The 14359-nt window shown below is 45.2% G+C and overlaps 1 protein-coding gene across 1 annotated transcript in view; it reads right to left on the bottom strand.

Moving 5' to 3' along the window:
- The window catches only part of LOC310792913 (cadherin-13-like), a gene marked incomplete at both ends in the record, with an annotated part of 277855 nt that overhangs the window by 208126 nt on the left and 55370 nt on the right, over positions 1 to 14359 (bottom strand). Inside the window, one exon of the mRNA XM_083654681.1 lies at positions 7059 to 7179. Coding sequence (XP_083510807.1) covers positions 7059 to 7179 — 121 coding nt within the window. The remainder of the gene's footprint in view (positions 1 to 7058; positions 7180 to 14359) is intronic.

The raw sequence follows: 14359 nt of genomic DNA, 5'->3' as shown, positions 1-14359 counted from the left end.
GAGTGCACTTGCGTCATCAACTATGCCTGGAGTTTATCCTCACCCGTGTGTTGTCTATGTGGTTCGGAACGGTTGGCTTTCACACTCGCAAGTGTTCCGCGCCAAAGCGCTCCCCAGACCACCTTTTCAAGTGGATCCTGTCACGGGTCCCTATTGAGCGCTCGGGCGCCAAACGGAACAGAACCACGCAACTTTCACACTCGTCAAATGTTCCGAAACTGGGGTCAATTTGGGGACAAGTGTGCTCAGGAACGGCACCTGTGCGCCAGTGTGAAAGAACCCTTCCTCCATCTTGATTTCAACAGTTTGCTTTCTCATGCCAATGGTTCTTATCACAGCGATGATACAGAGAAAGGCTCATACTCTGAGAGATTACAGGATCAATTCCATTGAGAATTTCATGAATTGGATTCAATTTTTCATTGTATTCATGAAACAGCAGAAAAAAGACATTCCACACCTTGGAGTCAAACATACACCTGAATAAACTCAGCTACCGGTACTTGGTAAAAAAGAAGAAAAGAAAAAAGAACTCCCCGGGCTTTTTCTATTAAGTCTTCCCTATTACTTTTTAAATTTTGAAATGAATCTTTGCTTTGTCTGAGTATGCTTTTCAAATTGAGCTCTAGGCAATTCGAGGTTAATTGCGCTATCTACAGTCGCACAAAATGTTCTCCAGCGTAACTTTTCAACCTCGTCACCGTACCTCGTACCGCTATGAGTTTGAGTTGAATCCTCCAAAATGCAAGGTCCAGTTGTACTTATTGAAAGACTGATGTCACTGACATTACTAGAGAGTCAAATGGGGCATATCCAACAGGCGTCACATGGCCCTAGCTGCTATTATAAGTCTACATCTGCGTGTTATCATCTGCGTGTTAGCTATCATTCACCGCCACTCCTCTGTTTGCTGATGCAGTTTTATTTCCGTACATCAATTATTCATGTACGGTAATACTTGTTGTCCACCTGTAAGGACTGCTTGAGTGTCAGGAGAGGAGAGGGACAGTCCACCTGTAAGGACTGCTTGAGTGTCAGGAGAGGAGAGGGACAGTCCACCTGTAAGGACTGCTTGAGTGTCAGGAGAGGAGAGGGACAGTCCACCTGTAAGGACTGCTTGAGTGTCAGTAGAGGAGAGGGACAGTTCACCTGTAAGGACTGCTTGAGTGTCAGGAGAGGAGAGGGACAGTCCACCTGTAAGGACTGCTTGAGTGTCAGGAGAGGAGAGGGACAGTCCACCTGTAAGGACTGCTTGAGTGTCAGGAGAGGAGAGGGACAGTCCACCTGTAAGGACTGCTTGAGTGTCAGTAGAGGAGAGGGACAGTCCACCTGTAAGGACTGCTTGAGTGTCAGGAGAGGAGAGGGACAGTCCACCTGTAAGGACTGCTTGAGTGTCAGGAGAGGGACAGTCCACCTGTAAGGACTGCTTGAGTGTCAGTAGAGGAGAGGGAGGGACAGTCCACCTGTAAGGACTGCTTGAGTGTCAGTAGAGGAGAGGGACAGTCCACCTGTAAGGACTGCTTGAGTGTCAGTAGAGGAGAGGGACAGTCCACCTGTAAGGACTGCTTGAGTGTCAGTAGAGGAGAGGGACAGTCCACCTGTAAGGACTGCTTGAGTGCAGTGACAAAAAGAGCAGTGACGGTGTCAAGAGCGGGAGACAGAGACAGAGTGAGTGAATGTGGGACACGTTTGTTTCTCGGAGATGGCCGCTAGCCAAGATGGATGTCCTTGAACCCGGGTCTGTGGCAACAGGTATCTGTGGCTAACACAGCACCACTCCACTGGTAATGAGATAGGAAGGTGTACAGCAGGTGGCACAGAGCTGAGCACATTTACATCAATCTGCATAAGGTGTCACTCGGTCTGCATGGCTGCAGCCTCTGGCTCACTGTGTGAATCATGCTCACACTCAGCGGAACATTTGTTCGCATTGAACTCAATGGATGGTAGAAAGGTACATGTAGTGATTGTCTGACATCTATAGATTAGGGGTGGGACAAAATATCGAAACACCGATATATCGTATCAGGTCCTTACACACCGGGAGCGTTTTTTTTCATGTGATTAATTCGCCCGTCAATAATATTTTTCTAAGCTATATCAGTCAATGCAATACAGACACACACGGGGGTCAAACAGCTCGCAAGGCTTTTGACTGATGCGAAAAACGCAGAAAATCAAACCTGTTCCGAAAACTTTAATGACGGCCAAAACGATGATTGACATGATTTTTTTTTTACATGCGTCAATTTTGGATGAAAAACACAGACTTGGTGTGTAAGGACCTTCAGCATGCACATGCATATGCCTGCCATTGCCTGGACTACAAGTTTGTGTGTGTGTGTGTGTGTGTGTGTGTGTGTGTGTGTGTGTGTGTGTGTGTGTGTGTGTGTGTGTGTGTGTGTGTGTGTGTGTGTGTGTTCGTGTGTATGCGTACATATGTGTGTGTGTGTGTGTGTGTGTGTGTGTGTGTGTGTGTGTGTGTGTGTGTGTGTGTGTGTGTGTGTGTGTGTGTTCGTGTGTATGCGTACATGTGTGTGTGTGTGTGTGTGTGTGTGTGTGTGTGTGTGTGTGTGTGTGTGTGTGTGTGTGCACACCTGCCCACACTTCTGCCCATGATGTGTGGGCAGCACTGGGCACCGAGCCCCCCCACGGAGAGAGGTGTTTCTGCTGACAGGAGCATATTGAAAGTAATGGAAGCACTCTGTTGTCCCAGAGCCGTGCACTAAAGCAGAACTGAGCTGTGTCTCCGACTGCACGCACCGCTGAACCTCCAGATGACAAAACGCCTCACTGCCTGACCAATCAAACACACTCAAACCCAAAAAGAGGGGGGAAGGATTGAAGGAGAAAATACTCCGATTTGTCATATTTTGCTGCTCAGGTAGTAAAGTATGTATTTTCAGTTGGAGAAGCTGTCAGTCAGTGGAGTGCTGCTGGTAAAATAATAATAATAATAATCCGTCCTGTAGTAGAACACTCCAATAAGTCATGTGTGTGACCCTTCAGCCATGACACAAGTAAACCTGTACTTTTCATGTAGATACTGTGCACCCAGTGCATGTCACTGGAGCAGGTAATGCAATGGCCATCGGCCAATGTAGCCTCCATCAATTTCCATAATTGATTAATTGGTCGTCTTAACGATCAATGAATCATTATATATATAGAAAATGTTTTTTTTTACATACAAAATAGAAAATAGAAAATGCAGGGTTTTACACCTGTCTTTAGGCCGACCCAACACGTTGATCAACCAACTAAACTTCCTGCATTGTGCTGTCATTGAACTTCCTCTCAACTCTATCTTTAACCTGCAGCGATGTGTGCTGGATGTGAGGAAACTTCAACCAAATAGTCACCAACCCGACACGCCCGGATACGGGCCCATCTCTGCTCAACCCAGTGAACTCAGTTCACTTCTCTGAGCATTGGATTATTGTTATCATGGTGTTATCTAGCCTAGGTAAACCCAGCCACCACGTGACCTGCTCTCTCAGTTCCCAGTCACTGAGAACAGGTCTGAGAGCAGGTCACGTGGGGAATGGGTTTACCCAGGCTAGGTGTTATCTGCCGTCTAATCTAGAATACATTTTAGGCGAGGATAAAAAAATATATACATTTATCCTTTGGTTTATCACAATTGACTCAGGCATAGTAACAGTCACAACGTTCCACACACTTAGTTGGAATACAATATTTGAGGCCTTACCGGTCCATAGAGTACACGATGATGCATTATGAACCTGGTACTGTAGTTGTGGAGCTATTCTTAATTCATTTTGGGAATGTCTGTCTCGGTGAGAAACACTTCCAAGCCCCCCTGGGTGGAAAGTTAACTGGGCAGCCTAAAGCTGCCTTCAGGGGAGGAAGAAAATAAAGCTGTATTTATTTGCACAGGATAATTATTATCTGGGACCTCTTGGTAATTTGTAATAAATGCAGAAGTCCTCTGTGATCTTAATGCCGTGTGAATCGGCCATGTCTGTAATTTGCAAAGTAATAATTCCACCGCAAATGACCGACCATATTTCATCAAACACAGAGGCCCTGTGATCATATTAGTCCCGTGTGAATCGCCATCTCTGTGATTTCGGCCGTCATTTTATTTTCTGAAGGTTTTTATTTTCTCAGCGCCTTTTTTCTGTCCCTTTTCTGGTCATGAATTATGGAGGCTGCGTTGGCGACAATGATGTCAGAAAGTTCTGACATCATTTTGGGTGCGAGCTCAAATCCATCAGAAGAGCAAAATCTCCAAAAATGACGAGATGGATGACATTCATGGCAGCATGCTGTGAGGAAACAGGCTCAGTATAGCATGTGCTAATGTTAGCCTGATGGCTTTACCTAATCAACCCACTTTGTATCATATATAATCTCGGTAATGCAAGCACATGGGCAGCCTTTATCTTCTCTCTCCGTTTACCTCATAGACACAGTCGGCATGTGTGGGAACGCCCACAAAATGTTATACAGCTGGCGCGCGAGTGGGGTAAAACCGCCCATATATCTCAATGGGCTGACTCACCAAAGGTCGGTGCTGCGGCTCAACACTACAGGTTTGGGGATTCTAGAGCAGAACACAAGACGTCTGCTCAGATGTGCGTTTACTGTGGTGGTCAAATCCCCGATCGTGTCTGCCTGGGCTGGGCTAGCAGCTAAATTCTAACTTTGCTGAATGGATAGAACGATTTACCCCACCCTGACCACGCCCCCAGCCAGGCTGAGCCAGCTAACCCAGCGTCTATGACGAGACATCACCTCAACCTATGCCCAGCGTTGTTATGTTCATATGTTGGGTCTCTATTACTACTTCACATTTTATCATAAAAAAACAAACTTTATAGCACTTTTATTTTGAAGGCAAAATTGCTAGCTGCTGCTCAGCTAATGGAGATTGATATGATAATGATATCATATCATAACATCATAATTCAAGGTTAATGTTAATGATACTTTTTGCATCCAGTTTATTGGTGCTTCTTCTGGAGTGTGGATTACACAGAGCCTTGACATCCGGGGGGATCATGTCAGTAAATTTAAGTAAAACACAGACTTGATTATCCAGTGAGAATGCGGTGCACGAATCACAGACATCAGGGGTTCGTTTCTAACAAGGTCCCCAGATAAAACTTATCCCGTGCAAATAGGGCTTAAGTTGTGGTTGTTGTTGTGCAGAGAAGACACTTCTTTCAACTGTTTATAACAATGCATTCTAATGACTGCTAGGAACAAGAACAGCCCACACACACACAGTCACCTCTCCCACTGACCTAGTGGAAGCCCGGCTTCCCTTTGCTCAGCTCCCCTGCTTAGGCTGCTATTTAAATCCCCAGGAGACCGACAGCTATGCTCAATTTGAATGTTTATGTGCGTGTGTGCTTTGTATGTACATGTGTGTGTGTGGAATGACAGAGAGAGAGAGAGAGAGAGAGAGAGAGAAAGAGAGAGAGAGAGAGAGAGAGAGAGAGAGAGAGAGAGAGAGCAAGACAAATTGCACTCAAAGCAGCCAGCAGGTGGGTTTCCATCCACCTCTGTATGTGCATGTTCAGTTTGCACATTAAAAACCTGAGTGCAAAAGCAGTTAAAAAAAAAAAAAAAAAAAAAAAAAAAAATCACAATCAATATGGCAGGAAAGTTGTTACGCTCGGGGGAGGTGGAAAAGTTGGTGTCTTGATAAAAGTTGAATGCGACTACAGTAGTGCAGTGGGGGGCAGTTAAGATGAACAGGCGACTCACTTTTAGAATTGACATTTATTCACTTACAGCAACTGCTCTGTGGATTATGTGTGTGCTGAATTTAAGAGTGGTAATCCATTTTATGATGTAGCTTTGTGGATAATCAAGAAACTTTAAATGAGCAGATGTTTTTCATAGAGCTCATTCGCTGCCTGCAAGAAGACGGCACGTATGAGGTGCAGCTGGCAGCAGTGTGCTCTCTGTCACCAAGCTTTCATCACGTTTTCCTCAGGGATGACATTCTTGTTACGTCTTTATTCCGAAAATGGGCTTAATTCTGTCTTAACTTAAAGTGTCCCTTTGTTTGAGGTTTGACTGGGCATCTTTAGGCTATACGTCAACTGGTTGCGCCCTTTTCACCAATTCCTAATATTCGCATAACTGTAGTGGATGGAAACCTGCATAAATTCCGCGTTTTCTTTTGCCAATTTTCTGGAAATTCGGTTCAAAGTTGTGATACATTTGGATAGAAACCAAACTACTGTCAACATCACACATGGCGCCCGCGGGCGCCCCCTGTGAGGCCCGCGATGGAATTGCACTGTTTTTTACACAGTGCACCTGAACTCAACATGCAAGATACCCGCTGAATAAGTCTCCAAATGTTCATGTCATTCTGGCCAATACTCCACTTCTGTTATAGCATTTCAGTCTGGAATATGGAATATCTTTCAATAATCTTTATGACTAAAAGGCTAAAAGTAATCTCATGTGTAAGAAATGACTGTTCTACATTGAAGTAGAAATTTAAATAATTAACTCGGTTTTGGATTTATTTAGCTTCAAGAGTGTGTTTTTGTTCTTGTGTGACCCTCAACACAGGCTTTGAGAATCCCGGACCACTTACTGATACTTATACTTAAATTAACGCACAAATATTCTGGTTTATTTCAAGAAAAACATTTTGGCTAGTGGAAATTCTAATTGGCTGGTAACTTTGAAATCTAGCAGCAGGTGGTCAAAAAAGTTAATTTCAAGCCTTGCAGGGAGAGCAGGTGGTGACATAGGAGTGAGTGAGAAAAGGATCAAATATTGGTGGTTAAGACTGAATAATGACATCACAACTGTTCATGTAAAATGAGTTATTCCTCTAAACCTGGCTTCAAATGCCCCAAATTTTTCACGCTGGCGCCGGTCCGCCCTCAGCAAAATCTGGTAGCGAGGACATTTTTTTGTGGCCCTCTCTATCATCAACGTTGCCCATCCATGGGTTACGGCATGACAATATTTGTTCGGCCCCCGGCAACAATCTGGGTTTCTCATGTGGCCCCCCATGAAAAATAGTTGCCCACCCCTGGTCAACATGCTGTGAAACTCACCGTGTGTGAGCGGCTGGCCTTTGTGGAAAGCTCCTGTGTACTGCACCTGGTAGTGTTGAACCTGGAAGCCGGGTACACAGGTGCCCTCCTGCCCTCCATCCTCCTGGCCTGCATGGACAACCTGCAGCACACAGGACAGAGGGACGATCAGAAGAGGACACATTACCACGCACAACAACCCTATTTAAATAGTACCGGTACTGTAGGTAGGTAGTACTATTCATATAGTACTACCTACTACATACGTACATATAGTACCTCATTAATACACTAAATGAACAGGTTAAGGTATTTAAATAGTAGGTAGGTACCTCCTCATTACTCCTAAATGAACAGAAGATTCGAAGGATATTGCAGCCCCACAACAGAGATATTTTATGATTTAGTCAACCCAATGAAACCAACTGACTTTGTGAACACACCCTCCAGTATGTAGGTCAGCCCAACATGTGTGCAGAGAAACCAGACCAGTGAAACACTGCAAGGAAGCAGAGAGAGAAGAGGCGCGGGATCCATTGATCATCAATACATCAGCCCAGCATTGTGAGCAGGATCCCGTGCTGAGATCAGACAGGAGGAGAGCAGTGCAGTGTGGGAAAGAGGAGGGGGCGGGGCTCCCGTACTGAGATCAGACAGAAGGACAGCAGTGCAGTGTGACCAACATTTTGGACCAAAATGTGCTTTTTAAGAGAAAATAAAATAAAGAAAAGATCAAAGTGGGAGTTACAAGGTTTTCACACAGCAGCAGCAGTAGCAGCAGCATGCAGACTGTCTATGGAGAGTTCCCTGTGTGTGAAACAAGCTTTGGCAGACATTCAGCCGTAGAGGTCATTAGATCTAATGTCCCTGCTAAGTCATCACGGCACCCAGGGGACTTCCTGCTTTTCCTGCTGTGTCAAAATGTTCATTCAGTTCTATCACAAGGTTCCCAGACGAGGCTGATGCAACAAGGCCTGACTGGTCCATAAACTCAATTAGATTGGCTGGATGGCCAGCAGCCTGTCAGCATAGCAGGGCTGTGATTGGCTGGATGGCCAGCAGCCTGTCAGCATAGCAGGGTGTACAGTACACTAATGGATGTGCATGACAACACATGTATTATGCAGAGAGACATAAGCATGTACTGTACACACTCAAAAACACACATCCACACAAACACATACTACACAAGCACGCACGCACGCACGCACGCACGCACACACACACACACACACACACACACACACACACACACACACACACACACACACACACACACACACACACACACACACACACACACACACAATGCCTCTCAGCCGGAGACAAACAATGTGGATGCCTGTTTGAATGTCCATTAAGGGGGGAATACAGCCCATTAAGGCAGAGTGATGACGATGACAATGTTGTCCTCACATGCTACCATTAGCATCATCACCACCATCATCATCATCAGTCAGTATATAAATGGGAGCTAGGGCTCTGTCTGTCTGTCTCTCTGTCTCACTGTGATTAACCCACTGTGATTGTCCCACTGTGATGTCATAAATCCCACTGTGACATCATCATCATTGACGTCATAAATCCCACTGTGACATCATCATCATTGACGTCATAAATCCCACTGTGACATCATCAGTGATGTCATAAATCCCACTGATGAGCTCACCAGTGATGTCATACATCTGACATCAGTAATGCTGGTCTCATTGGCCACACAGCAGCCGAGCTGCGGGCAAGGCCACGCAACGGGCGAGCTGTGAATGCGAGTTGCAGGGCCAGCTCGGTGAGCTGCAGGATGGGCGAGCCTAGGAATCGAGCGCGCGTAGCGTGCGAGATGCCTAGTTATTGTAGACATATTTGCGGGAGTGGGAGAAGTCTCCCGCTAGGGTTGATGTTCAGTGTGATGGCAGAGAAACGTGTTTGTCTATTTGCTGCGTCGCGTCGTGTAACGTTAGTTAGACGAGGCACACACACACACACACCGAAGTTTTTTTTAATCGCACGTGCTGACATCACGATTGTGATTCGATTAATCATGCAGCACTAACTTGAACCCATGAACAGTCCATTTCTATGTTCTTATCTAATTATTTATCGCAGAACACTCCATCTCTCCCTTAGCCTGTAGCCATATCTCTTCTCACCCCCACCACTTCTGGTCAGCTTCTACTATGTGTTATTACAATTCAAACTAATACAAATTGGAATCTATCTAAATTACATTATCTGTGGCCCAAATAAGAATCACTGTAACCTTGGTAACAACTAATGTGGCTTCAACTAATGTATTCACTGTGCAGTACTCGTCTCTAATTAAGCTGTATTACACGAGAGGGTGTGCTCGACAGCAACAAGCGCCTCGGTCCTGATGGCATCACTGTGCCAATAAGCACGGTAAAGCACAAACCCTTGAGTGTAATGTTGCCATTATACAACCGTTACCAACAAGAATACAAAATATAAATAAAATATACAGTAGTAGTCATATTGTGGGGCAATTGGCTTTCAAAATAAAAATAAATAAATAATAAATAATACATAATACATAACAATAACAATAATAATAATAATAATAATAATAATAATAATAATAAAAACAATAATAATGTTCAGACTCCTATGTAATGAAATGTTCACTACTCCAGCAAGTCGATTGACCCAACTGACCGGCCAGCTTGAGCTAATGCTTTCTAGGCATCTTGATTTCCCAAAAACGGAAGAAATGCCACACAAATATGCTTTGCTATCTCAATCTTGTTGTAACTCAGTGTTTCCCACAGAAATACTGAGTTATCACGAGTCAGATGTGAGTCATAGATGTGGCATTATGCTGATTTGAGCACGTTCTAAATGTCTAGTTGACCAATCAGATTGCTTGGTCTGAACTACCTGTTGTATCATGTGTTGTTGTATACTGTATCTGTTTTAGGGATGGGGGCGATCCGATCCAATATCGGTAGCCGATTAGGGATGTTCATTTCGAAAAAAATTCATAATCGAAATTTGGGAAAATTAACGATCAATTATCGATTATCGATAATATATTTTTTCAATATATTTTTATTATTATTATTATTATTTCTTTTTTTTACAAAATGCCTATGTGCGAAGCGCTATGAATCGCTTTTCAATCTGCCTGGTAATGGTGCTCAGGGAAGCGCATAGTATAGCTGGCTCAATCACATTGATCAGGTCTCGATAAGGTTCCAGACGGGTGATCTTTTCTGAGGCGCCTTCCTCGTTAACCAGGCTCGGATCTACGCTGTTCAAGTGGTGAATCATTGGCGTCTAGCCGTGTTGTATTTATAAACGGCATCACAGTTCTTGCAATGAACAATGTCGTCTTTTAATTCAAAATGGTCCCAAACAAAACTTCGCTTCGCTCGCTTCTTTTCCTCGTCTGGCTGAGAGCTGACAATGTGCTGGTGATGTTCTCACCAGCAAGCCCAGTGAGACCACGCCCATAGCCCCACCCAGAGGTCTTCTGTTAAGTTGTCTCATAGTCCAATTGCGCCCTCACCTGGTTGCGACCACGTAGTGAAATCTTATACTGTCGTTTGAGCACATTTAGGCCTATTTGATTTGATTAAAAAAATACATAAAAAATCTAATCAATTTTCCTTTTTGCAATTCCAGCGCGGACCGCACAGGTGTGGCCGTAATTTGCCCATGTATAATAGTATCCTTCTTTGCCTTGTATATTTTCTTAATTTTGTCTGCTTTTTGCAAGGAATATTTAAAAAAATATATTTAATTGGCCAAATCTTTGCCTATACTGTATATTCAAGAAAAATATTGGTATCGGCATATCAGTATCGGCAGATATCCAAATTTGTGTGTGTGTGTGTGTGTGTGTGTGTGTGTGTGTGTGTGTGTGTGTGCATAAATGTGTGTCTGTCACTATGTGTGTCTGTCACTATGCGTGTCTGAATGCATGCGTTTGCCAAAGCTCCAACAAGCCAGCAGCGTGGATGCATCTGCAAGTCAGGCAGCCAGTAGCCTGACATTTCATCCAGAGCAGCCACCGCCTGCCCCCCTACTCTCCATCTCTTAGTCACCCTCAATCTTACTTTGCTTCTGTCTCCATCAAGGTAAATGTCAGTGCACACACCTCCGTACGGGCCTGGCTGACCCACCCAGGCCTGGCCGTGTCGGTGGCCTGAGCCCGGAAGCCAGAAAGCCGGGGAAGAGATAATCAATCAGGCTGGGCCTCAGACCCCTGCAGGCTGCAGCTGGCAGGTTAGCCACGCATGGAGCACCTGAGTCACAAAGCATCTGCTTCTGTCCCGGGCTGCCCAACCCTGGACCCACCTGCTGCCTGGGAAACAACAAGCAGTAAACACACAGCTACACCTGCTGCCTGGGAAACAACAAGTAGTAAACACACAGCTACACCTGCTGCCTGGGAAACAACAAGCAGTAAACACACAGCTACACCTGCTGCCTGGGAAACAACAAGCAGTAAGCACACAGCTACACCTGCTGCCTGGGAAACAACAAGCAGTAAACACAGCTACACCTGCTGCCTGGGAAACAACAAGCAGTAAACACACAGCTACACCTGCTGCCTGAGAAACAACAAGTAGTAAACACACAGCTACACCTGCTGCCTGGGAAACAACAAGCAGTAAACACACAGCTACACCTGCTGCCTGGGAAACAACAAGCAGTAAAGACACAGCCCCACCTGCTGCCTGGGAAACAACAAGCAGTAAACACACAGCCCCACCTGCTGCCTGGGAAACAACAAGCAGTAAACACAGAGCTACACCTGCTGCCTGGGAAACAACAAGCAGTAAACACAGCTACACCTGCTGCCTGGGAAACAACAAGCAGTAAACACACAGCTACACCTGCTGCCTGGGAAACAACAAGTAGTAAACACACAGCCACACCTGCTGCCTGGGAAACAATAAGTAGTAAACACAGAGCTACACCTGCTGCCTGGGAAACAACAAGCAGTAAACACAGCTACACCTGCTGCCTGGGAAACAACAAGCAGTAAACACACAGCCCCACCTGCTGCCTGGGAAACAATAAGCAGTAAACACACAGCTACACCTGCTGCCTGGGAAACAACAATGAGTAAACACACAGCTACACCTGCTGCCTGGGAAACAACAAGCAGTAAACACACAGCTACACCTGCTGCCTGGGAAACAACAAGCAGTAAACACACAGCCACACCTGCTGCCTGGGAAACAACAAGCTGTGTAAACACACAGATACACCTGCTGCCTGGGAAACAACAAGTAGTAAACACACAGCCCCACCTGCTGCCTGGGAAACAACAAGTAGTAAACACACAGCCCCACCTGCTGCCTGGGAAACAACAAGTAGTAAACACACAGCTACACCTGCTGCCTGGGAAACAACAAGTAGTAAACACACAGCTACACCTGCTGCCTGGGAAACAATAAGCAGTAAACACACAGCTACACCTGCTGCCTGGGAAACAACAAGCAGTAAACACACAGCTACACCTGCTGCCTGGGAAACAACAAGCAGTAAACAACTTGTGACAAATGTATTCAAGTCCAAATGATAATTTAAGAGGCATCGGCTGAGAAAGACAAAATAAACACATCAGCTGGAAAGTGCAGATTCCAGCTGATAGATTTGAGAGTTGAAACAAGCTAAATGTAAAGCGCTGCTGGTGCCAAGAACAGGTTCCATATTGAGTGGTTGAACATTGAGGTCAGAGGGAAAAACACAGGGATGAAACCAAGCGTGTGTTTACCAATCTATTTCTATTCATAGATCCCAGACTCTGAGCCAAGCTGAGCTAACAGCCAGCACACTTCCCTGGCACATAGGGCCCAAATGTATAAACCACAGGAAAAGTGTGTGGTGCACCGTTTTGCACACAGAATACAAATCCACAGGCCATGAGAAGGTGCGTAGCGGTACACATCTCTCACACCATGCATACTGTACGCAGTCTTCTGAGTCCACCTAGTGTGGTAAGTTAGCCTGGCTCCAGACAGCCGAAGCCACGCCCACTCCACTGCTGTGGATTTGGCTCTTCTTCGTCTGGCATCACCATGTGCAAACAATATTTCTCCGGTTGAAAATACAATCACGGGCGCTGCTGAATGATTGGCTAACGCTGTTGTCAGTCATGCACAACAGAAATAGACACAGCTGTGGCCAAAGCTAACGTAGCTAGCTAATGCTAGCCAGCTTCTCCACGTTAAGCAGCCAAGGTCGGCCGACTTTGTACTTAGTTACTGCAGTGTACGATAAGATGTTCGTTAAAATGAGAAAAAAGAAAAAAGTCAAGAAGAAGAAAAGTCAATTTAATGGCTACTGAGTCACACATTTTGGACCTCCGCTGGCGCCACTCTCTTACTAGATTGCTCTGCCCTTTTCGAGTTGGTAAGCTTGTCAATACTTCCACCTGACACACCTCTCACTTCAGCACACAGGAATGGAGAGAGAGGTGTGAAGTGAGGGGATTGAAAAACAACAGGAGCATCAGCTGCAGGCACCAGCTGCTCTCCAGCACAATTCATTTGAATGCACTTTATTTCTTCCCTGTTGGGATTTGGCATGTCAATGTCAATCGAGAAGGAACATTCATTCACCTTGAAAGGGCGATTTTGTCTAATAGCCTTTGTAAGTACACTTGAAAGAAGACTGTTTCAGACTCCGGTGACTTTCTTCTGTCATTGCTTCTTTGTTTCATCCTTTATTGTGTCTCATCAACAACCACGACAACGTTTTGGCCACTAGGCCTCCTGGCCGTGGCAGTGACGGATGGTCACCCGATCAAAACAAGTGCGCTCCTGAACTTTAAACAGACCACGCCACATAGACAGGACGGTTACACCTTTTCAGGTGTTGTCAGTCACAGCAGACTTAACTGGACCGGTGATGCTATCGCACTTTAACCACACAGGCCACAAATTGCAATACAATTCAAGTGTGAATGTCTCTAATCAGGGGCCCAATCCAAGACACAAGCCTATCGGAGGCTGGCATCGGACGGTGATGGACTGGGGTGAACGAGGGGCGGAGATAAAGGATGGGAGGGATCGTCTGTGGACTCACGAGGCCCGCGTTATCACTCAGCCTGCACCTCCTGGGGCCATAAAAACACCTGTACACCTGTTGAACAGATGTTTAGCAATGTACCATCATGTACTCATGTATAATAGATGAGTAAAACATGTGTACAGTCAGAGCATCAATTAAATATGTATTAACACAATTAACATTCTAACATTAACATTAGGTGATGGTGCACAAATGCTGTACTAGTCTTCTTCATTTATGAATCAGATATGAAATTTTAACTTCTTATCCATGTTATTTAT

The sequence above is a fragment of the Poromitra crassiceps genome, assembly GCF_964638095.1.
Source record: "Poromitra crassiceps genome assembly, chromosome: 18".
NCBI lineage: Eukaryota > Metazoa > Chordata > Actinopteri > Beryciformes > Melamphaidae > Poromitra > Poromitra crassiceps.
This window is presented reverse-complemented; position numbering and strand designations above follow the sequence as displayed.